General features: G+C 38.9%; 1 protein-coding gene across 6 annotated transcripts; it reads right to left on the minus strand.

Annotated features, from left to right (window-relative positions):
- Window positions 1-1,184: 1,184 nt before the first annotated feature.
- On the minus strand, window positions 1,185-25,176 carry GKAP1 (G kinase anchoring protein 1). Of its 6 annotated transcripts, none has more exons than XM_064437933.1 (12): window positions 25,047-25,176; window positions 20,390-20,651; window positions 18,140-18,283; window positions 12,382-12,459; window positions 10,810-10,939; window positions 9,834-9,856; window positions 9,009-9,161; window positions 8,531-8,632; window positions 5,884-5,947; window positions 4,386-4,456; window positions 3,455-3,532; window positions 1,185-1,493 (listed from the first exon to the last, which is right to left on the minus strand). In XM_064437933.1, the coding sequence occupies exons 2-12, from the start codon at window positions 20,600-20,602 to the stop codon at window positions 1,446-1,448; spliced, it is 1,104 nt and encodes a 367-aa protein (XP_064294003.1). In that variant the 5' UTR covers window positions 20,603-20,651; window positions 25,047-25,176; the 3' UTR covers window positions 1,185-1,445. The 6 variants fall into 6 exon arrangements, with proteins under 6 accessions (XP_064294003.1, XP_064294006.1, XP_064294007.1 ...); XM_064437936.1 differs by lacking the exon at window positions 25,047-25,176 and adding an exon at window positions 24,918-25,012; XM_064437937.1 differs by lacking the exon at window positions 25,047-25,176 and adding an exon at window positions 24,267-24,457 and having other exon boundaries at window positions 5,890-5,947.
- Window positions 25,177-25,448: the final 272 nt, after the last annotated feature.

Raw genomic sequence — 25,448 nt, forward strand, 5'->3', positions numbered from 1 at the left:
CCCAGTTGGCAACTGAACACCACAGAGCTGCTCACTCACTCTCCCCCCTCCTGTGGGATGGGGAGAGAATTGGAAAAGCAAAAGAAAAAAACCCAACAAAATATAATAAAAAAGGGGGGAAAAAACCAAAACTACAAATGATACGACTGCTGACCGACACTGCCAGCCCCCAAGCCACGATTGCAGCCTGCTGCACCCAGCCGGCTCCCCCCTGTTAACATACTGGGCATGATGTTATTGTGATAAAATATCCTTTTGGCCAGTTTGGATCCGCTCTCCTAGCTGTACTCCCTCCCCTCCCACCTTCTTGTGTACCCGGCAGAGCATGGGAAGCTCGAAAAGTCCTTGACTAGTACAAGCACTGCCCAGCAAGAACTAAAACATCGGTGTGTTATCAGCATTGTTTTCATACTAAGTCCAGAGCACAGCACTACGCCAGCTGCAGTGAGGAAAATCAACTCTACCCCAGCTAAAACATGGCACCTCAGAAGCAGCACATTAGATCCTGATAATTAGAAGAAGACAAACCCACAAGTATTGATAATGGTTTTGGGGTTCTGTTTTAGAAATGTATGGGTGATTCTCATCCTGCCTCAGCAAAAATATAAGTCTGCGAACCTAATCTGTTATTGGTGGTATTTTTGACTAGTAACACTAAACAGCAGACTCATTTGCAAAATACCTTGCACGGTAACCTGGGTTTTATGTGACAGTCGTCTGTGAATGAAGTGCCAAACAGAGGGCTTGCTCTTGCTTATACCTTGTTATTTCAAAAGTCCCAAGCTTGTGCAGAATCACCTCCCTCAGTCTGCTGGCCACACTTTCTTTGAAGCAGCCTAGGATACAGTTGGCTTTCTGGGCTGCAGGCACACATTGCCAGCTCATGCCCTTTTCCATCCACCAGTATCCCAAAGTCCTTCTCTACAGGGCTGCTCTCAATCCCTTCATCCTCCAACCTGTACTAATAACGGGGGTTGCTCCAACCCAGCTGGAGGACCTTGCGCATGGCCTCGTTGAACCTCATGATACCCTGCAATTGCAAGACGCTTTTGCATGAGCTGTCCCATTTCCAGTTTTGACTTCGTGAAACTTTGACCATTTGCACACTAATGCATTTTAATCTTGATAGTCATTAGTCATCTTAATTAAGATCTTCTGTGAAAGCAAGAATTCAAACACAGAAATGCAAGAGTAAATTTTATTGAATGATGAAAAACTAATGGCATTACAATTAGTTTCAGCTCTGCTGGAATACTATTTTTCTAACTTTTCTGTAGCAGAAAGTGCAACAAATCGATTATTCAGACTGTTAAACAAACTAATAATTGTCAATTTCTCTTCAAAAACTGCATAGTTGAGCAGTTGTACAACAAATATATAGATTTCTGCAAAACCCTGAAGAAAGATATGATGGTTTTTTGCTTTGAATCCAATGGCAGAGGAGATCACCTACACTGGTCAGATTCTGAGTGCCTTTTCCCTTTTTTCCCACTCTGTAAGAAAGAATCAAAACAAATGTTTAGTTAATATACTAGACATGACACTTCATACCCACAATTCTCTTGTATATTAAAGTAGTATAAATTAACAAGAAAAATATCAGCAGTTAAGTCGCATACTTTTGTTAAATTATACAGCTATTATGGAACACAAAGTCTTCTGAACACAAAATACTGTTATATAAATTAAAACAGTCAATGCACTTATAGGATACATAACAGAGATGTTAACATCTAGGTATAAAGCCACACTGGTTTATTGCTTTTTTTGTTGTTTGTTTTTGTTGTGTTTGCTTCCTTGTTTTTAATCCATAGATTTTGGTTAGTTTCTTCTGAAAAGCATTCTTATGTTTCAAAGCAGTATTCCATAAAAAAAGTGGGCCTCATGTTATCAAAGACAATGCCACAAAAAGTAGTCATATAAGAAGGGCTGTCCTGGGCAGCCTGCACAATTACAGGAGCGAATAATAAAAGTAAAAACAATCTCTGCAAGGCAGATGAGACAGTTTTCCTACAAAGAAAACCAAACAAAAAGAAGCCCCCCACAAAAAAATCCCAATTACAAAAAAGTAAAAACCCAATGAGCCAAACAAAAAAAAACAACCCAGGGTGCCTAATTAAGCAAGAAATAGAGCAAGATGTGAAAAGATAAAAGCATATTAGGATGGGGAGGGCAGTGGGAAAAAAGCAACACAATAAATGATTTTGCAGTAATGACTAAGCATGCAAGACCATTTTTTAAAGGTTTTTTTACTGTTATTCTGTTAATGCTGTTTATTACAATTAACCACAAGATAAATTCATCTTATTCAAAAATTTCTATTTACAGAGAAAAATACTTAACATTAGCAAAGGCATGGACAGGAGGGGAAAACAAAGACTGAAGTTGTAAGTCAGGACAGTGATGTGAATGACTGAATTTGACAAGGGATTTACTTTAGTTTCAGTTAGTGATATCAGCATTCAGCTTGTCTGTAAGGGACTGAATAACCATATATATTTGTCAACTGCTGCAAGACAAGTTTGAGAAGCAACTTGCTCACTTGTGGTAAAGTGATAAAGGGAAAGAAGACAACACAAAGAAAGCAGATTATGTACAAAACTCCTTGTAATGCTAGCCAAAGAATTTGATGTAATAAAAATATTTTTTTCTTCAGAAAAATTGATTATGGCTTAGTGAGCCAGTTTTCACAAAACTATTGTATTCCAACACAAGCAATGTGTTGTAACTTGAAATAGGATAGCTTGCCACAGACTACATGGCTACCTTAGAAGTTTCCATTATAGAGTACAGACTCTCCTTGTAACCTATGCAAAAGGTCACTGTCGAAACAACCAACCAACCCACCAAAGCCAAACAAAACCCCCTCAAAATGTGTCAAGTCATCCACAAGTACAAATCCTGTTGGCACATACTGTCACTCTTCAAAGAGTCAGAATATTAATCAGCATACTATTTATGCAAAAGTTAACTGAAATTCACTAACATGACTTGCATTAGCAGCCAAGTTGAATAAAACAGTGTATGCACAGTCAGCAAGACACTGATCTTATCACTCATACTTTGATACAACTTGCTGTGAATCTCCTACAAAGATTTGGCTAGAGATGGAACTAAGATACAGAACCAAAAAAGGGAGGGGGGGGAAGCCATGAAGTCTACAGTTAGTCCAGTTGCACACAGACTTGGAAAGTACAAGTTGGTTGGTTTCTCAAAGTATGTTTATTGACGAGCATACTTCAAGAAGTTTTAAAGTACAAAACAGGAGGTAGACTTCAACTTGCCAAAGCTGTCCTTTAGTTTTACCATGTTTTTTTTCCCCCTACAATATGACCCATCAACTTTTTTTAAACTAGAAAAATTAGAGCTAATAGGTCAGTTCAGAGCACATTACCTCATGATAGTCTCAGCTACACCAAGAACAGGTAAACTTACAAATACAGAAAACAACTACCTGGTATTTTGTTAATTCTGCTTGCAGTAGTTTCACTTTGGATCTTTCTTGCTCTAATGCAGCATGAAGTACAGTTACCTAAAGCATACAGAATAAGAATTCATAAGATATCCTTAATGCCTGTGAGGTTGGACAAACAGGTAATACTCGATGAGTTCAAGAGTGACTACCACTGTCATTGTGCATGAAAGTGCAAGTGAAGTATTCTTTAATGACTTATTTTCCAAGCAACATTTACTGGTTTATCTGTAGAATGATATAGAAGAGCTATGAAGTTAGACACTCTTCTGACAATTTGGATTCTGCATTAGTTTAGTCCATAAAACACTTAAGCTTATCTGTGTTCCATACTACAAAATCAGTTATTACATCACCTGCAAGAAATAGTACTGTGTTACATGAAAGCCATTTGGACAAGTCAAGGGCTTAGAATTGATAGCTGCTGCGGACCAAAAACTATGCATGAGAGTCTTGTGTGCTCTCTGCAACAGTGACTTGCCAACTGACATGTCTTCAGTAATTTGTAGCCTACTTGCGTTCATAAACTTGAGACTAGAAATCAAAAGAAAAAAAAAACAACACACAAAAACAAAAACAACCCACCCAGGAAAGAAGCATCTTCTGAAGCACCTTTCTGAGCTTCCTAGCTTGGATTACCAGAGAACTATATTCCTAAAGTGCTGTTCAGGGCAAAATCATGTCAGCCATGAAGTCTGCTGTCTCTCCAGAAAGACCTCTAAGTGAGTCATACTGGAGATTTACAGAATACATGTTCCCTGACACACATAGTGCAGGGCTAAGGATGAAATGTAACATTTTGTGCGTCAAACAAGTTTTTGTTTCAGCTTCCTCCCTTCCCTGCCTCTATCACTGCCTTAAACAGCATCTTTGAAATGCCCATGAAATTTTACATTTAAAAATGCTTGCTTACCTGTACGGTCAATTCATTTTTGATAACTTGAGATTCATCAACCTGTAGGAGTATTTCTGCTTTGTCTTTCACTACAGACAAAGACAGACACAGCGTAAGGATCATTCTAGACCAAAGCCAACCATTAGCTACCACTGCCATTAGTAGCAGCTTGAAACGTTCTGGAGATTAAATCCCAACATTGCACTGCTTACCCCACACTTAACCCTGCAAGCAGCATGGACTGAGAGATACCCACTGTGAACAAAGTCCATCAGAAAACTGAGTATTGGCAATGAATGAAGATTTTGGGATCATAAGTTTCACATATGAGCTCAGTCATAGCTCTGGAAACTTCTGTTTACTCAAACAGAGATGTTTATTTAGCTACTGTCTGTGAAATATCTGTGGATAACTTGAAATTCTGAATATGAAGAAAGATTTTTTTCTTGGAAAACTTCTTTAAATTTTTATTTAAGGCTCAGTCCTGCCATGAACTTTCTTCTCCCCAAAATTCCAAACACTCAGTCTGTAGGGAAACACAAAATTCCTTGTTTTATAACATGTTACTATTCCATGAAGAAAAAACCTTCAGAACTTCACCCCTTTCCTCTCAAGATAAAAATATTTCATCTTGGCTCAGACACTGACCTGAACTAATAAAATTCCAAATCAGAATTTGCAATGATCAATCACATTGTGAACATTTGAACTACATTAGACATAATTTTTGTAAACATACTTTAGAGAAAAAAGAGCTTTTCTTAGCAGCTGAAAATTTAGCTTGGAGAAGAAACTACATGCAACAGCTAAACTAAGAAATTGAAAAGCAAAGACAATTCTGTAACAGAATTATTGTGGCTAGCATTATAGACTCAACTTCATCAAGCAAGATTAGGAATATTAAAGGATAGCTATGCATAACAAGTATTAAAGATAACATATTTAAATATCCTAGTGTATATATAATTTTCCCCAAACTTTGACAACAAACTCTGAATCATAAAAACTTTGAATAGTAATATAACGAAAGAAAATAATCACACAGTTGCATGTATAATCCAGTGGTTTAGATATTTCTATTCATTGTGTGGCAAAAAACTGGCTTAGGTGTAGAATGATGTTTTCAAGACTTCAAAGCACAGCTTGCAAATATGCAAGAACTGAATGCTTTCCTCAAGTATGTCTAAACAGATATTATGATGAGATCAGTCCAGAACAGAGTTGTCACTAGCAAAAGAAAGTCTAACTCAAATAATCATTGTACCTAAACCCTAACTGAACAGTTTATATTTCAAAGAATTATGTCAACATGCAAATGATTATTAGATCATATAATAACAGAAATGCAGTACTGTGTGGTCCACCAGATTCTGTAGCTCACTGGAGTCCCTGCAAATTAATAGCTTCATAGTTCTTTATAATGGTCACAGAGCCAAGTTATTTTTAAAAAGCTGCTTTGGAAGCTCCTTCCATGTTTAAAAGAACTTGTAAGTTTCCTGATAAAAGTCTTTCTTACTTTCACCTTCTTGCATCATCTTCAGAAGCTGTGCATTTCTTGCTTTTACTTCCTTATACTTTGCCTGTATTAAAGAGATTGAATGAGTATGTTTTCAGAATCACAGAGTCACAGAATGGTAGGGGTTGGAAGGCACCTCTGGAGATCATCTTGTCCAACCCCCCTGCTTCAGCAGGGACACAGGAACGTGTCCAGGTGGGTTTTGAATGTCTCCAGGGAAGGAGACTCCACAGCCTCCCTGGGCAGCCTGTGCCACTGCTCTGGCACCCTCACAGGAATGGAGTTTTCCCCGCATATTCAGGTGGAACTTCCTGTGTTCCAACTTGTCCCCATTCCCCCTTGCCCTGTCATTGGGCACCACTGAAAAGAGCCTAGTCCCATTGTCCTGACGCTTTAGATATTTATAGGCATTGATGAAATCCCCCCATAGTCTTCTCTTCTCCAGGCTGAACAAACCCAAGTGTCTCAGCCTTTCCTCATAAGGGAGATGCTCCAGTCCCCTGATCATCTTGGTAGCTCTCCGCTGGGCTTGCTCAAGCAGTTCCCTGTCCTTCTTAAACTGGGGGGCCCAAAACTGGACACAGTACTCCAAATGTGGCTTCACCTGGGCAGAGCAGAGGGGGAGGATAACCTCTCTTGACCTGCTGGCCACACTCCTTTTAATGCATCTCAGGATACCACTGGCCTTCTTGGCCACAACGGCACAGTGGTGGCTCATGGTACACCCTACTAAAAACAACTAAGAGTCAAACTTAAGAGTTTATAATTAGGACTTCTGTGGAGAAACTAATCACAGAATCATTTAGGTTGGAGAAGACTTTTAAGATCATCTATGTCTTAATTAAACCACAGCCAAGGTAAGGAATATATGGCAGGAGAAGTGGATTAATAACAGAGTCAAGAAGAGGCAAGCACAAGGCTTAGGGCAAGTTAACATAAAGTTATGTCAGTGCATTGATAGCGCAGGTCCGCGTGAAGTATATATGTATTCCTGCTGCATCAAGGGCCTTGCAGCTTCTCCCCTGAAAATTTAGAACAATTATAATGCACTTTCTAGACACTGAGATAATATAAATAGTTTGCCACATTACTTGGCAAGTAGGACAAGACTCTACTGTTCTACAGATTATTTTATTCAGCAGTTATTATATTACAGTTTCTTTCCTTTTCAACTCTTTACAGTTTACTACTCAAGAACCTATTTTTCCCTTTTTTCCAACCTATCTGACATCACCACTCTTTCTTCACGAGTTATTCTTTTCCTTAACTGGCCACCAATGTCAGTTCTAGCCATGTATCTTAGCTGTAAACTTGTTTTTCCTGTCACAAGTATCTCTACAAGAGCAGACTGTATAAAGTCTTGTGAGAAGTTTAATATCAGGCATACTTTTTTTGCAATAAAGAAGCTACTATCTTCCACTGAGTACCACACCAGTCTTGGAGAATGAATAATTAACTTGCATTTAAGCCAGGCCTTTCATGGCCATCTAAAGCTGTCTTAAGGTCTCTGGACAAGTTCATAACATTCAACAGCTGTATTATCATCATCCATCACCTCACCAGTATCCTTATGCATAGTGTTTATTCTGTCAAACGTGATCAAGTGCTCCCAGCCACGACCTGATTATCTCCACCTTACCATTAGATAGTGGTAAATATGGTTTTATACTTTAAAATGTCACCTGGGGATTTCAACTTCAGTACACAGTTAAAACAGCTGTTAACAAAGTTAATATCTTTTACTACAAGTAAAAGTTCTTTGAGGCACCAGAAAACTCTCAGTCTGTCAACCTGCTCAGTCTACTTTAAGCAATGAGTAAAAATAGTAATAAAATAAAATAATTTTATGCTGCTTTGCTGTATTTTGTTACAATTCCAGTTCTTCATGGAAATGTTACCCTTTTTGCTCTAGATGCTATCCAGACAATGCTTACATGGACTAAAAACAGGGAGACAGAGATATTTTCTCTAGCTACTCCAGTATCTAGCAATACCATATAATTATTAATGAGCAAATATTTTTTTCCTGGTGTGTTTTTGCATATGCTGAATTTGATTTCCAATTTCACTTGTATGTAGTAGGAAAAGATAACAAAATACAGGACTCCATTCTTGTTACACTGCAGCTTTAAAGGAACTTCTCTTAAACCTGAAAAATATTCATGGATTTTTTTTTTAACCACTTCAAATATTGGACTGAATCTACAAAAAAGATCCTAACAATATGTAGTTATTAAATGAAAAAAGCTGAGTACAATTTTAAAAAAAGGTTGGAAAAGACCTAAGAAAGTCCACTTCCTGTTCAAAGCAGAGCTAACTTCCAAGGCAGATCAGATTGCTCAAAATCTTGCCTAGTCTTAGATCACTTTTTTTTTTGACCATGAAAATAAGACTAGAAAACACGTAGTGCCTGACATGCCAGATATGAAGTTTATTTCTGGATGCTTTGTCTTGGTTCTTTTTATTATTTTAGATGCTTTACTTACCAAGAAAGACCACTTTATGTGGTAGTGAAGGAATAATTTGCTTTGTAAATATGTAATCTGTGACCAGCCTGAAGCAGCTCTACAGATTGGTCAAGTTTTAATACTTTGTTTCAGATGTATAATAAAGTTTTATCTAGTATCTGAAGGTATCAGCTACGTACCTCCCACTGAGTTACTGTATTTTTCAGTTGCTCAATTTCTGCATCTTTTTTTTCAAGCTCCAGCTTTAGTTGTTCTGTTTTTCCATCTTTCAAAACACTCTCCTGTAAGGAAGAAAATATCACTGAATAGTTTAGTCATATCTGGTCAATACTTGGGAAAGGCAACTTACTTGTTTGTTAGAGACGAGAGCTTTTAATAGAAAGAGTGCATAGATATCAAAAGTATAAGAAACAGTAAGAAATTTTGGCATTTTCTGTGTAGCAAAAATTATTTCAATCACAAGTGTTTTATGTTTAAAAAATTAAGTCATTTAAATACCTCTTCAGATAGCTAAAATATTAGTGTTGGGGGGGATCTAATTCTTTAAGATTATCACACTTTTGATTTGTCCTTTCTTCTACTCAGGTGAACCCTTATCATTGAGTAAGCTTCACTGGGCAAACTTCTTCATTTCAGAATGACTGCTGTTTTACATGCCTGGTTGTGTTCATGAGATGTGCAGTTATTTGTTTCACTGCAAGCAGTGAGCTGGACTCTCCTTTTCTCTCTTTCAAGTATTCTCTGAACATCATCTTCCAGCCTGTTGAAAAATCCTCCATCATGCAACGATGACTGGGAAGAGTTCAGTTCCTGTCAAAAATAAGTACTATAACATATCTTCCTTTACCTATGAGTTAATATTGAGCTTAAAATCAACATATTTAAAAAATAGCTTAAGTCATGGAAAAGCATTACATCTAGATATTAAGGTTTACGTTGTACGTACTGAGAACATTATGACTCCCACCTAGAGAATATGATACCAATTGAAAACCCTGGAAATGAATTAACAGTTAAGATTTAGCTGATGAGATTACACAAAAGCATGAAGATGGAATTTAATAATTTTGCACTGCAACTATACTAATTTATGTTTTCTTTCACTATTAACTATTCTTCCCTTTGAGAGTTTTAGTATTTGTGACTGCACCACAACACAGCAGCATCACAGTACTTTATCTAATTTGCTTCTCCTTTTTGTACTACAATTTATATTTTTTCAACATGCTTTTAGATCTGCAAGTTGCAGACTATCTGAAAACTAAAGCAAGAGGTAGTTCTAAGAAAGCCAATACTATGTTCAAGATACAAGAACTGCAGACATACATCTCTTAAATCTGCATCTGTAAAAGTTTTCCAGATGGAAATCAGTCAGTTTCAGAACGTGTAGTTGATTGCTGCTACAGAAAGTGCCAAAATAATTATCTTCTAAACATGAGTTATGTGCATTTTTTAAATTAAACTAGTTTGAATAAGACTCACCTCATGTTTTTTAGCAATGTTATCTAAAAAAAGCAGAAAAAAGAGACATCAATATGTTACTCAAAGCTTGTACAACTGGCATTAGAAACCAAGACTATAAACTATATTTTACATCAATCCCTGTATTTGCATCTTCTTGTAGGCCTTTCAGAGTACTTAATCAAAAGCAGCATCCAATTGTCATTTGCTTCAGTTAAAAGGGAAGGCAATGTCTTTGGTACAGACACTGAAGGAATGTATTGATCTGTTTCTTTTTAAGTCCATTTAGGCTTTTATAGCATGTATCTCACTGTATACCTGAATGCCTTCCATGCCTTCCAGACTGCTGTGCTTTCAGTCTTTCTCTATTCAGATTATTTGGAAATAATGTGTGTAAATAAATATTGTAGATTTAGATAAAAATATCCTTAAAAAGAGAAACCTCAGAATACAGATTACTTTTCTACTGTCTACCTTGATTTCTTCACTAAAATTCAAATCTCTGCTCTATAGACACAGATGAAAGAATTTTAAACATAGAAATAATGCATGTAATGAGTAGATTATACATTATTTCAGTATTTACTCATCTTAATAGAAGCCAGTATCATTAAGAAAGGCAAAAAATGACTTGCTATTACCCAGGAAGCAGAGAAACTCAGTTGCCTGAGGAGTGCAGAATTAGTAAACAAAAAACCCTCACTTAGATGGTTTAAAAAAAGTCACATTAAGAGTGTTTGAATCCACCACCCACCCCAGGGATACTACATGAAATTATGTTTTCCTTAACCTCTTCATTTTTCCTGCTAATCTAGCTAGTCCATTATTATATAATGCACACTTAGCTTTTAGACTTGGTAGAACACACTAACCGCAACTCATATAGTATTTCTTTAAACACAGTATTAATGAACAGAGACAGAAGGGCATTTTGCTGTTAGCACACACACTATGAAAATTCCAAGTAGAACAGCTCATATGGTATGATAAGGCATACCTATATTACTGTCTGACTGAAAGTCTTTCAGAGACACAGTGAGAGGTTTGTCTTTTCCTTGCTGGTTCTTTTTCTCTCTCTTATTCACAGACTTTGACTGAGGTGAAGTATTTTCAACGTTTTCATATTCCTAGAAGAATAAAGTCCCACTGGTATAATTTTCAATACCCAAATATTTTTTCCTGAAGCTTTAAAGGAAAAATAGTGATAACGTACTAAAGGAGATTTTAGCCTGAATAGCAATTTGCGGGCTTCAGATTGGTTTGAAGAGTGCAAGTCACATCAGCAATTCAGCATCGATTCTGTTCTCTGCATTACAGCATTGCTCTTCACTAAACAGCAAATTAACTATCAGCCTAACACGCCCTCCATCACCTACATCAACTTTTATCCAGAAACCCATGAACTGCGAATACACAGTAGTCAAACACAGGAAGGCAAAGTACTACACAATGCAGGTTAGCACTTTCTTTAAACAAAAACTCTACTGTACCTTTTTTTACTTTCAAAATATATGTACTGATTCAATAAAAGTCAGAGAGCTATTAGTGTGCAGCAATGCTCTACCAATTGACCTTACTCCCACTGAAATCAGACAGCCTAGTACGTGACAGTGATTTGAACTGAAGTCCCGTCTCCACACACATATACATTAACTTTCTTAGCAAATTATCAATGTCCCATCTGTGAAAAATAATCTTAAATACTAATTAAATATATTAATATTAAAAATAGTCTTAAATGGTAAATCGTCTTAAGAAAAAATCGTCACATAGAAAGCAAAGGAGAAAATGGAGTGCTTTTCTTTCCATAGAAACAAGATCCATTCAGCACACTTATGTACTGTATGTTTTGATTATATAGTAGGTATTTTAAATTATTTAGAGGTAGTTCTCTAAAAGCCTACAAACAGTGATATGCTACTATGTCTAAAGATTGTCTTCACTTTAAAAAGTGATGTATCATACAGAGATATTTGCACAAAAGTGCATGTGCATTTTACATATTTTTATAACACTTTATTGGCTCCTGGTTTATTAGAAGTAAGAAGCAACTTCACATTAGAAATAAAAATTCCATCTAAGCATACTTTTTCAGAACAATTCTTAAGTGTTCCATAAGCTAATAAAATGTATAGAGCTTATTAGACTAAATACTTAAAATAGAGAAAAGATGTTAGGAAAAATGCAATGATTCAACCATAAGTAACACTTTAAGGCCTAAGGAGAAGTCAGTGTTTTGATTCTCTTACTGTTACATGTGCTTGATTTTTTGAGGAAGGTCAGGATCCCTTGTTGTGCTCTTAAGAAATCTCAGCACATTTATATGCCAGAAAATTGAAAAAGTAATTTTCCACCTTTACAGGCCAATTAAAAAAAACCAAACCACCCAATAGTATTATATATGGTTTCTTTCAAATCCAATATTTCTCTGAACTCTTCAGCATCTGAACAGTGTAAGCTAACAATTATATGAAGAAACGGTACTTTCAGGAGGGTTTTTTTGCTTTGTTTTTAAAATTCAAGCCTCAAACTTGTACAGGTTTTACATGAGGATAAGTCCTGTAAATACCTTTTTGTGCTCTTCGTATTCCAGTTTGCTTAGCAGCAATGCTTTTTCAAGATCAGCTTCAAACATTTCAGATGTCAGCTGAAGAAACAAAATTCACATATTTAATGTGACTAGGTTGTTGAAAAAAAACAGACAAAACCACTAAGACCACAGTAAAATTTCAGTTTCAATACCCATATCACTACAATTGCCAAAAAGCTAAGTTTCACTGATGCGACATGGCATTATTAACAGCTAATAAACCTTTTTGTACCGTAAGTATTAAAGTATCTCGCTTCAGGAAACTTTGTGATGAGGTAAGCATACAATAAGCTGTGCAAATCTTCATGTAATACAGCTACTGTCGTGATGATTTGTTTACGTGAGATTTCATTAACAATTTTTATTTCTAGTCTGAAACATGAAAACCAGAGTATGTTGAAGGATTACAGTGGCCATTGTAGATCACCAGAAAAGTCTAAGCACTCATCCATTGCACAGAAAAGACTAGGTTAAGCACGCTTTTTTTTTTTAAAATAAGAGCAGAATTAACAAAACCTGAATTATTTCAAGATATGTTCTCTTTCATTTCTTAGAAAAGTAAGCATGTAAATCTTCTTGGGAAATGGAAAGAAAATTGAAGCTTTCTAGATATTAAGAAAAAGAATAGGAACAACGAAAGACGAATGAAAGATGGGATCTCTCTTTCTTCTGTTATAGGAAAATAGTAAAGTGCAGGGAAGTCCAGCTCCTGCTGCGTGCAAGGTTGAAGGACTGAATTGAGAAAACTGGTACCAGCAACAGTCCAACAGAACCAAAAGAAAAGATTTACCTAGAGGATATAGATGCTACAGTCAAGGTAGATCATGGATAATCTAAATGTATAAACAGCTAATAACCTATGTTACTGCTTACAGCAAAGTTAACCAAGATTAAATGATTAAATTGTTCTGAATGCAAGACTCTTGTTTCTTTGAAGTCTACTGTCTTAGGGAGTCACTACAATCCTTTGTGTGGTGGACTACCAAGCGGAAGCCTTGTTCTTCATCATAGCTCTCTCCTTTTCATGCCCTTAACTGAAATATTAATTAGTAAAGATAATTACTTTAACCATCACTTTCTTGTTCTTTGAATTTCAAAATGAGGTCCTTTTCATTAATTCCAGAATAAACTACAATGGCTTTTAAGTGAATACATGACTTAAGTGGTCTTAATGTACTTTTCTCAACTGGGCTGCATGACATACACTAGCTTTTTTATCTATAAGAACCATGTTCTAAAAAAAAAACCAAACCCCTTACAAGTTCCCATATGCTTGACATAAGCCTATAAGTGATTTATTATATGGTGTAAAAGCACATGCATTTCTAGTTGTTTGCTCAACAATTCATATGATCAGTCTCACATAAGAAAGGCTTCTAGTTTTATCCACAGTTAAGGCAAACCTTTTTGAGTCGTTACTTGAAACACAGTAAAAGAGTGCTCTGGGCATAAATTGCTACAAGATTTCAGACTTCAGGGTGTGTTATTCCTAGCTTTGCATTTGGTTTGTGGTTCATGCTTAGCACCAACTGATTGCACTGGGCCTTAGAGGCAAGGTTTTTATATTACTGGAGAAAGGAAACTAGGATTTCATGCCTTTTGACTCTGAAGAATTCAAACTCTTGTCTCTCCTCTCACATAAGCAGGTGCCAATTGCAGTTTGAACCTTCCTGCCAATCAGTTTCTCCACCTCAGAGAGGAGATGCTTTTATTAAATCTTACAATATGGTCAGCCTGACTTTATGAAGAAAACACAGGGACAGCATAAGAATTCAAAGCACTAATGGACATTTGATACAACCTTGACTTAAAAAGATATTCTGTGAAATGAACCTTTCAAAAAATTATCATAGATGTGGAATAATGCCATATTGTTTCGGAGTTCTGCATTCTCAAGTCTGCTGAAGCAACTTTGCAGCTCATCCCGTCTTTCCCACAACAATTTAAAAAAAAAAAAAAAATCACACTTTTCATAAGCTTCCAACACTTCTCATCTTCATCTTGAAAGAAGACCCTACCTCTTCGTCCTACTACAGGGACCACCTGTCAGTTTTAACTACCATCTCCTGCTAATTTTAACGGTGGTGCTATTGTGGGCTTCAAGGCAGTTTAACTGATTCTTCCTTTAATGCATAATACACCAACATAAGCATTGCTTCTCTCTCTCTGTCCCTTTAATTTTTTTTCCTCTGCATCTGCCTTTAATACAACTTGTTCTTAAAAAACTATAATAGACCCTATCAAGTTTATATTCCTAAAGGGGTGGTGATGCAATAAGCTGGTAACAGCCGATAAGGACTTTAACACCCTCCCTGTGGGCTGAGAAAAGCAGGACCTCACTGCTCAAAGGCTAAGGCACTTGACTTGGGTAAGGTAATCTCTGCGTATACACGTGTACATACCATGCAACATCCCCCAGTAAAAGTAAGGCAACTTCAGGAGGGTGGAATGGTAAAGACGTAAATACACCTGCATTCATGCTTTTGGCACAGCCACAGGAAGGGAAAGATAAGAGCTTGGAGCATCAACATCCCAAATTTTCTTTCAAGTAATTTCACAATTAAACTACACAGAAGCTAGAAAAGTGCCTGTCCCACCTCCTCTTGGGTTGTTTAGAGGATACAGCCAAATGGGCTATGTGTTGAACAAGCGTGAGGAAACACTACCTGTGGCCCTCAGTAATGTATTAGCCCTGAGTCCCTGTGCTCAGATTGACTAGACAAATTATTCTTCAGCAGATTTGCCTTTTCAGACCTACTCTAAAGCATACGCTTTTCTTCACTCATTACTACGGTCAGAGCACCAGGTCTCTAATACTTGTGCCTTGTGTCCGTAATCACATTTACCTTAAGATTGCAATTCTTTAAATAAGAGTTATTGATGGATTCATCAAATTATAGTCTTACAGAACATAACAATTCAACAGAAGTGATACACAAATGCTGTAATCTGTTCCTTCAGAAATTAACATTGAATGTATATGCTGAAATGTAACTGTCTGGGGCAGTGGGCAATAAGATTACAGACAATGGAACAAGTTATTACTGAAACTGTTGGTGTTAATATTAAACAGAAAAAATAAAGAATAGCTGTGGATATTGAAGGCTCATGGTTCTTTCTGTGACACTGGCCATTACTTCTTAATTTTTACTTCAGGGTCACAAGTGCTTTACTGCCTTGTTAGTAAGCTGCTGCAGGAATCAGTGGGAACTCACAGGCTTTTTGTAATTCTCCTTAAGAGCCTAAAAACTCATACACTATAATTAAACTAAATTCCTCAGCATTTCCACTTGTGTTTTTTTTTCCCCTCATATAAGAAAAAAAGTTAATTCAATGCCTGCCAGTGCTGTAATACATGGGACAGCATCTACAAACAGTGAAATAATGGTTTTAAAAGGAATCTTATTCATTATGCATGAGACATGCACTCCATGTTATGTACTTTGAGCTATGGCAAGCATTTGGATTGTTGTTCTGAGACAGGAATCACAAGTAGCAATTTCTTTTTCTTTTTTGGGGGGTAAAATTAAAAGTAAGTTTAAAGCAGTTTGGGCAACTTTTTGGCACTTTGACATCTGAAACCAAATGCTTTAAACCATTTATGAAGCAAAAAAGTTCCCTGTAAACCTCTGTGGTTGACTCAAAACCTGTAGTGTCAAAGTCATACCAGTAACTTCAAACAAAGTTTAATTATTGCATGTTTACAAAATCTCAACACTGCAATCTAACAGTGATCATGCCTGTGTCAACCATTTAGCTGAACATTTAGTATAGCAAAAGAGAAGTTAACACAGGATTTGTTGGAAAAATATTCAGTCCACACTGTACCTCCATTCTTTATGTTCAGTCCACTGTGACCACAGAAAGCTGCTGAAAATGTAGGTGTGGTGCAGAACAGTCTATTCTTCAACCTCAAGCACTGTGACAGCATTTGGCTATTATTTTTTTTTCCTCATAAAAATGGGCAGAGATGTCTTTAGAACTGTAACTACTGTATCTTACAGTTGTGGTAATTACTCTAAAGTTATTTAAAAAAAAATAAAAGAATCCCAAGGTAACTTCACAGTCTAGATGTCAGTTTGACTGAAATTAGTAAGAATTGATTGTTTATAACTAAGTTTACTTTGTCTGACCATTTCACCACCCAGTAATTAGACTATAAAATTCTTTCTACCTGAAATAATTGCTTTTTATCACAAAGAATAAAAGACCTGCAAGTACTGAGCAAAGTAAATCTATACCTTAAAAAGTAATACTGAAGTTAATTAGCTTTGGAAATTTTCAAGAGGATTATTATGTCATTACTCCATTGCTAGGACAATCATCTAGAAGCCTGCAAATTTAAGAACTTGGCTATACTCTATTTAAGGAGGCACCTATACCAAGGCATTAGCAAGATACAAAACAATCAAGGACAGTATCCAAATGTAAGTCTTTTGTCAATATGGCTTTCTGTATCATGTCTTAATTAGAACCAGAAGCAGTTCAATACCATCTTTTTTTGTGAGAGTTAAGTTGAAAACTCCTCTGTAGAAGAAAATAACATCCCAGTAGATGCCAGCATAGAAGTCTGACAGCTTCATGAATCTAGTTGGTGTCACTTATTAGTAGCTTGCCTTGAAAAGGTTTGTGCAAAGTTAATACTCTGAGCAGCACCTTTAAGCATAACAAAACAGCCCAAACTATCATCTACATTGAATGAGTGCATAGCAGACAGTTATTTAAAAGGAATCTAGAAAAAAGTATACCAAAACATTTCTTTAAGCTCCATCCAAAAAATGCACTAAAACAAATTCTCTTTGTCCATCTATGCTATTTTGGTCTAAAATAGCTGAAGTACTACAAACAGTTCAGACATTCATATAATTTAGAACACCATAGAAGACTATCACTACACATTCTTCAGTATCAAAAAGCAGTATTTTAAATGCTGAATTCAAGTCAAGAACCAAAAAGGCTAATTGTAACTCTAAGTACTCTTCCTAACTGACATCACAAGGAGAGCAAGCCAATACAATAGTATTTGTTGAAGGTGAGATTATTTTACTGTTTTGGATTACGTACATTTCACTGTGTAATTGCTGTTTGTGGTAGCTCTGGCAAGAAGAAACACAGTGAAAACATTATATTGGCCTTCATACAGGTACAGTCAGTCTTTGCTTTCTCTCTGTTGTATTCTTCAAGTGTTAATGAACCCTACTAACAATACGATTACCAAAAAGGTGTTCTAACATTAAAAACCCAGGGGCTCTTAGACTGATAGGAGTACCCTACAGTGTGCTGAAGGACAGTCAGCGCTCAATAGTTCAAGTGTTCTTTGTTATCTAGAAAGGAACTAGTTAACTCCATGCCCAACAGAACTTACCAAGCCTGGTTTCCTATGGATCTGTACTGCATATCCAGATATTGCTCCACCAAAACATCCCCAGCTTTGCTCCCACCACAGCATTACACCATCCTTCCACTAAAGTACTTCTACTTGTCCAAATGATAGAAATTCCTCTTACCATACTCCAGTATTCACAGTCCAGCTATGAGGTGTGTGAACAGCAGCATGTGCTGGCTCTAAACTATGTTTGAGCGAAGATGTGGCCCGAATTTCCACGGAAACCTTTCCTTCTATCTGGCAATATTTTGTTGCTTCCTCTCTAGCCATCTCACTTGATCCATGAGACTTAACTTCAAGAAGTAACGTATTTCAGGAAAGTCAAAGACAGCTAAATACAGTAAGCTGTACCTGCTCATCTTTTTGCCTCCATTCCTGCCAATTTTCTTCCTGAGAGTCCTCCTGCATTGCAGTATGCACCTTTTGTTTATGCTGAGATAGACAGCCTCCATGTGAGGATTTCTGAGGAATCTTTTTAAAAGCAAGGTTTCTTAGCTGAAAAACAAATATTTTTAACGTTAATCAGAATGTTGACAGGTAAACAGAAACAGTCTTTACTAACAAAGGCATTCAGGCAAATGTGCAAATAGACATGCATGTGCTTTAGCTTACTCTGTACTTTGGCATACATTTTTGTTTAGTCCTTTATAGTATGCAGCATAACGTAAAAGTATGGAAAACTGGATCAGAATCACCACAGCCACATAACAATAAAAAATGAAAAAATATGTTTTGCTACCTGCAAGTACTTTCAACAAATCTGAAGAGGTAACTGTGCATGACAGATTTCATGTTGATCAGATATTATGGTGTCCTGACACCTGACCCAAATTAAATAATGCCAAAGAATAGGTGGTATTCACAGATTTGGCATTAGCAAACAGAGGAACTAGAGGTTCAGGAAGAAAGAGAACAACATAGACAGTCCTTACAGTTTCCCAACAATCTAAAGTTACTCACATTTTAAGAACCTGAAATAAAAATTATTTTTAAATCACTGTACCATATGGATACAACAGTGCCATCTTAAAAACACCTTACATAATTATAAAATTTGATAGTGAACAAGTAACCTGCACATTTGGCAGCTCAGAGAAACATTCACTGCTCAAGCTTAAACATTAAGTGACACTCTGGTCCTTGCTTGGAGTGAAAATAAAGGCACCGATACAATCTACTATCAATTTAGAGACAGGTATTTTCTTAACATAAAGGCTCCTGGAAGGGAGAAAGAAGCTATTATCAGATGAAAGATGAAACAAAGAGAAACAAAGGACAACACCAATGTTCTTCTTGATAGGTGTTTATCGAGTGTCATGATTCTTAAAATGGCAGCTTAAAGTTACTTAAAATGAGGCAATAATGCAGACACTTCAGAACTACTTCCCTTCCCCTCCAAACAGTCCCTTGCCATGCTGCTTTTTGCTTTGCTCCGTCTTTCTTGCTGCCTGTACCAGCACTAAAACCCTTACTTCCTTCTTCAGGTTACAGTGCTGGCAATAACGCTGGTGTGAACCATTCCAATTTATAATTTCAGTAGAGTATAGTGACAAACTTAGTACACGCTGGGGTGAAGAAAATGGGTCAGCCCTTACTTGCCCCTCAGCCACAGGATCAAGTATCATTTCTGTGCAAATGAATTTCTGTAGATATATACAACCCATAGCCATACACACATTGATGTGATGGTGTTGGAAGTTTGGATGCTGTTAAGGCAGGCATAAAGAAACATCAGGGTATGCTTACTGAAAACTTAATATGTATAAAAACAGCAAAGCAAAAAAAAAAATCACTTCACTTAGCATTACTGCAACTACCAAAATTTCAAAGATTTTAAGGTTTAACGTATCATAAAACAAAAATAGATGGGTTTGGAAGTTTTATTTGTTTTACATACTTAAGTTGATGAGATGTATACAGTTTCAGGCAGAAAGATTATCTCAGATAAATTGTCAGACACAAATCTAGAATTCCAGTTCCCAGAATCTTGGAACAATTTTTTCAGTCTCGCTTTTTAATTTCCATTTCATCTGAGGCTTAATAATTCCAATGTCAGAAAAATCACTGTTCTCCACTCCACCAACCAATTCACAGAGAAAAAAAGGGCTCTGGATTTAATAGATTAGGGGGCTGGAGTGATGGATAAACCTGCAAATTACAGTTTAGCAAAACAGACTTTAGAGAAAGTAGGCAGGTCTAGCTATCTCCTAAAAAGAAAAAACCTTGAAATCACCTTTGAATTTTAGCATGCTGGCTGCCCAAGCAGGCAACTAGAACTGACTACCTACAAACCTCTGAAAACAAGGTGTTTCCTAGCAATCGCTTTTTAGAAAGGTCATTCCCTTCACCAGAATTAATTATTCAAGTGGTGCTGTCAAAAAAAGTAAAACCTAGCAATTTATTCCCATTAAAAAATTTCACCTAATATAGTTGAATCCTACCTTTGTATAAAGAATTATTAATACAGCAGAGACAAAATGCAGTCTCTGCAACTAAGTAGCATTTGTTTCATAAAAAAAACAAAACAATGACTTCTCAGGGACAGCAAAAAATATTTATCAGATAACAGCCTTACCCACTACTGAAGATATAATCCTTTACCTCATTGGCCTCACTCTGCTGCTGTTCCTTCTTCTTTCTCCTTTTCTTTCTTTTTCTTTCATTTGTAGATGACCCCCTCCCTGAAGCCTGAGATTTACTGGCACCTTGGCCATGTCTTCCCTTTCCAGGCTCTGAATCAGTATCACTTTCAACTCGTAATAAAGCAAAACGAGATGCAGTCGTCGGAACTGAACTGATTACAGCAGATGCCATTGCCACATTGAAATTCTATTGAGCTGGCTTCTTTTTATTATTAGGTTTCCTAGGAAAGTAACACAGAAATAAGAATGAAAACAGTGTTTGACTGAACAATCACTAACTCATATCTGTTAGCTGCATGACTAATATAAAAAACCCCGAAATTCAGTATTATTTCTTTATTTTTACTAAGTTGTATTACCTTAAGTATTCTACAAAACAAGTTATTTTAGGCTAGTACATTTGTTCTGAGATTGTGTTTGATCAAAACACAAATCAAAGGCTTTAAAAGAAGTTAGCCTTCGTGATCTGGAGGGGAAAAAACAACCTGTATCTTGGTTTTGATTTTTTTGTTTGGAACAATGTAGTGCTCCAAAACTGTTTCACATGCTAACCTTCAAGACTGACAAACAGATTTGAGAAAGTAAGCAAGTAGTTATTATGCATATGCAGGCTCCAGTTTTAGGTAAACAGCTTTATTTCTTATTTTGCAAGTAGTAACATTTTGTTCCCAAGCCACTGGAGACTCAGCAAGCAGTTTTCCCCACAGGAAGGAGAGTCCAGCATTGTGGCTGGTACTGCTTCCAAATGTTAGGCTCACCTGTTTTCACAGCACAACACAGAGGATGCGCTGGGGGTTAGCAGAACTGCAACACACACTTAAGCCTTCTGTTGCCCTCTGTAACTAACACCAATGTCTTTCCCCAAGACACAATTTCCAAGTACAAATCATTTAGCTACTGTAAAGTTGAATTTTTGGCACAGGAATATTTGGCTAATTGCAAATTTTCAATGCAAAGTTTAAAGAATTAGAAGACCAAAAGTGACGTTATTTCATCAGTGATTATGAATTTCATAAAAAACTGACACCTAGCTATGCTCATGCACTATGACAGAGAGGTGTAGTCAAGCAATACATACTTTTTTAAAGCCCTGTTTGAAAGGAATCCTTACAGTTTGAGAACTGTAAACATAGCAAGTTGATGACTGCTTAGATGGTCTACAAATGTGTTGCTTGTTAACTACTATTACAGAAGAGCATGAAAAACTACAGAAATTTCAAGAGCCTGTTTTATTGCTAAATTCCAGACCTTCTCAAGGACAAACTTGTACAAGTGCTCTAAAGTTGCTCAGACATATCAACAGGAAGCAATGCTATGGTAAACGGTCACCATTGTGACCATTACCCAAAAGAATCATTAAAAAGGAATATTACATTTCATTCTTATGTTCAAGGCAACATAAAAGCATTTATGATGGCCAGCAAGTAGTAATTTTTTTTCAGTGCTCTACTCATTCCTAGGTCAGGCTTTTTTGTACAGCATGTAAGCTTACATGAACAGGTTATTTTGGAATTTGATACCAAATCAATAGATTATACCAAGTTGGTCCCATTTATGAAACATGTAATGTATTACATTAGCACCCCTGATACAGTGATTTATAAGCACAAATTGCTTACTCTACCTCAAGTTCTGGGTAAACAAGGAGAAAGGTATTTAGGAAGTTAAATTGTGAAAAGAAAAAGTATCTTGTTAACTTCAGTCCCCTGAAGTGTGTTAAGTATTTTTTCAGAAACATGAGATCAGTCATGCCCCAAACAGCTTCAGTCTCGTTTTAGACATGATGTAACAAAGACTGAGGTAATAAAAGTAGCACAGTCTTCTGGTGTTACCCTAACTTGAAATCCCTTTTGTAGCAGTTACTAGGATTTATCCGCATGCTGAAGGTGAAATAGCTTTTGAAATACTTAAGTTTTAAAAGCTCTGCTGTGAACTGTCCAATATGAGTTTAACACAGATCTACAAGCTTATTTTGTTTGAGCCTCAGCAGCTTCCTGGCCTGTGTGCAGCTCTGCACTTGCACATGAGTTGCCCTGTAACTGGCAAGTGTTCAGGCACCTCTGAGAAGTGAGCAGTGCACCACAACTTAAGAAGCTCTAGTCTGAAGCTAGTTGTACACCTTTAGGTATCTGTGAAACAAACACATAGCTTTAAATGCGAAGTTTTACTATTTCAAGGAAAACATGCTGAAGCGCCCCGAAATACAACCCATTTCCTATTTAACCACTTTCATCATCAAGTAAACTGCTAATAAAAATGCAGATTTTAGAAAACTTTGAAAAGAGGGTACCATCATGCTAAAGCTTCTTCCCACATACAATCTACTTGTTTCTACCACCAAAACACATATGTATAATAATCTACAATCAATCCGCATTCTTAGCAGACACCTGAAGTATCAGCTGACTTCAGTAGTTGCCTGTAAACCTGAAACAACACTAAAATACACAGTATACATTTGTAAATGAAGAAATATGTCCACTCCCTGATGGCACTGACCAACCTTCACACCTTCTCCACATCACATATTGATCTTTGCCCGTTTATACATTTACTACAGCATACTCAATCTACTTATCAGCGCATTTACGGGAAGTTTTGCGCAGGAGGTCCTCCCAGTAGACAAGCTCTCCCTATTTAAGTTGCTTTTGTTTTATTCTATCTGATCAAAAGCTATAAATCTGCATTAAACTGCTCTAAATACTAAAAATTACTTAAGTCATCAGCTTGTCAGAAAATTTCACAATTAACTCTACAGCCAAAGAAACCCCAACCCTGGTTCAGAAATCTACCTGAGAGTTGCAGCACTGGCAGCAACAAACTCAAGGCAGGTAAAGGGCCTTGCATAATTTGAAATGGGAATAAGGTGAGTTACTGCTGCGCTTTGGAAAAAATAATGGTTTTAAAGGAGAACGGGGGTTGTTTTTTTTTTTAATCTCAGGATTAAAATGTAAAAATGACAAGTCTGACTTTAGTTTGACCACAGGATGCTGACTGACAGCATAACCTCCCTCACTTTTCTTCCTCTAATCCACCCCGCCACCCCACCCCCCCAAAAAAAAGTTAATTAGTTAAGCTTTAAAGTTAGGAACTTTTATCTAACAAACTTTGAAACTTCACACTCAGTTCATTGTGCGTTACTAATGCAAAACAAAACAAAAAAAAAAGATACTAGCGTTCTTAGATACCAACACATACTGGTAACCCTAAATAACCAGTGATCAGTAAATACTATGTCTCAATGACGACGTTTCGGCTTCTAACTAGTATCAGTATTTTTGCTGCATCTGCATTTTCTCCAGACCAACGTGCCGCTCTCCGAAGCGCGCCGCCGGACGCGGCGAGCCCCTTTCTGTGGGAGAAAAACCAACGGGCAGAAAAACCAGCTTTTTGGGGAGGCGCTCGCGTTCCCCTGGCGGGCAGGCACGGCCCCCCCGCCCGCGGGTCCCAGCCGGCGCCCGCCAGCCCCCGTTACCCACGGGGGGAGCACCGGGCAGGGCCGTTACAGGCAGGACGGCGCGCCGCAGGAGGCGGCCGCGCTACCTCGGGGCGGTCCGGGGAGAGCGGCGGCCAGTCCCCCGGCCCTCGGCTACACCCGCCCGGGCGCCGGAGACCCACCAGCTGCTCCCGGCGGCCGACACCTGCCGCCCCTCCCAGCCCACTCCGCCCCGCGCCGCCCTCCCGCCGGGAGGGACCCGCTGGGATGCGCGGCCCCTGGGCGCCCTCCTGCCCCGCCGCCACAGGCCCGCGGCGCCCGCTTGCCCACGGCGGGCAGCGCAGGGCAGGGGCTCCGCGGAGGGGGGCGGCAGGTGGGAGCGGCCCGGCGGGACACTCACTCCGGCGGCAGCGGCTAGGGGAACGGCGCAGCGAGTCGAGCGGGGCGGCGGCCGGGCGGTTATAACGGGCGGGGGCAGGGGCGCGGCGGGTGGGTCGGCGTCCCTCAGCCCGCTGGTAGGCTGGGGGCAGGGCACCGGGGCGCGCGCTGCGCTCCGGGCGCTGCGTCACAGCGGCCTTACGGCTGCAGGCCGGCCGCCGGCGGCCGGTACGGGCTGCGGGCAGGACCAAAATAACTCCGGAGCGCGGGGCAGCCCGGCCGCCTCTCCTCGCCCCCCGGGGCGCCCACCCGCCCTCTGCCGCCGCGGGAGAGCCGCCGCCGCCGGCGCCGGAGGCAAGCGGGGAGGCGCCAAACCTCGGCGTCCCCCGCGGCGGAGCTGCGCTGCGTTTGTCGGTGCCCACCCGTCCGCCCGCCCCCGCCCCGCAGGGCCGCTGTGGTGGGTTGAGGGCGTACCCTGGCAAAACAAGTAGCCCCCTCCTCGGGGGGGGGGGGGGGCGGGGGAGCGGCACGGCAGGAGGGCGGATGATGGGGAGAGCGGGCGTGTGCCTGGATCCCCCTGGGAGTCTCGAAATACTCGCGGACCTATTGGACACCCTGTGCGGAGTGACCTGACCGGTCAGCGCGCGCGCCCTGACAGCCGGGGCTGACGTACCGTTCATTGCAATAAAAGCAAATTCACGCTGGAAGCTTCAAATCAGCCGGGTTGAAAAGCACTTTGCCAGGATAAAAGGTCCCCCGCCTCCCACCCAGAGTTGGAGCTTCAGTACCTCTTAAATCGCACCTTTCAGTTACCGAGACCGAAACTTTGTTTCGGTGTAGGCGGGGTAAAACTGCCATTCCCTTGCAGAAGCCAGATTTGCGGCTCAAAGGCGGTGCGGTGCCTGCACAGGTCGGCGAACTTCTGCGGGCTGCGTGCGTGGGGTAGCTCCGCCGCGAGCGCGCGGTGCTAAGCAGAGTCAGCAATGGAAAGGGCCGGGGTCTGTTACAGAAACGCCGCCATCACCGTGCTCAGACGGTCATAACAGAGAATTCAGATCACAAGAAAAACTTGTTTATATTTCACAGTTTCTAGCTAGACATCAGAACTGATACACGCATGGCTTTTTTTGCAGTTCATTTTAGCGGGACATAGCGGGAGAAAGAGATGTTAATAAGCGCAGTAGTGGCCTGGCGGATCACGGCA

The sequence above is a fragment of the Phalacrocorax carbo genome, chromosome Z, assembly GCF_963921805.1.
Source record: "Phalacrocorax carbo chromosome Z, bPhaCar2.1, whole genome shotgun sequence".
In the NCBI taxonomy this organism is placed as follows: domain Eukaryota; kingdom Metazoa; phylum Chordata; class Aves; order Suliformes; family Phalacrocoracidae; genus Phalacrocorax; species Phalacrocorax carbo.

Excerpts from the sequence above, each read along its gene's own strand:
- GKAP1 (XM_064437933.1), bottom strand. The coding sequence starts at position 20,602 with ATGGCATCTGCTGTAATCAGTTCAGTTCCGACGACTGCATCTCGTTTT. Across the intron at positions 12,460-18,139 it reads GGAGGCAAAAAGATGAGCAG|CTGACATCTGAAATGTTTGA; the intron begins GTACAGCTTACT and ends TTGTTTCTTCAG. Across the intron at positions 10,940-12,381 it reads AATACGAAGAGCACAAAAAG|GAATATGAAAACGTTGAAAA; the intron begins GTATTTACAGGA and ends TTATTCTTCTAG.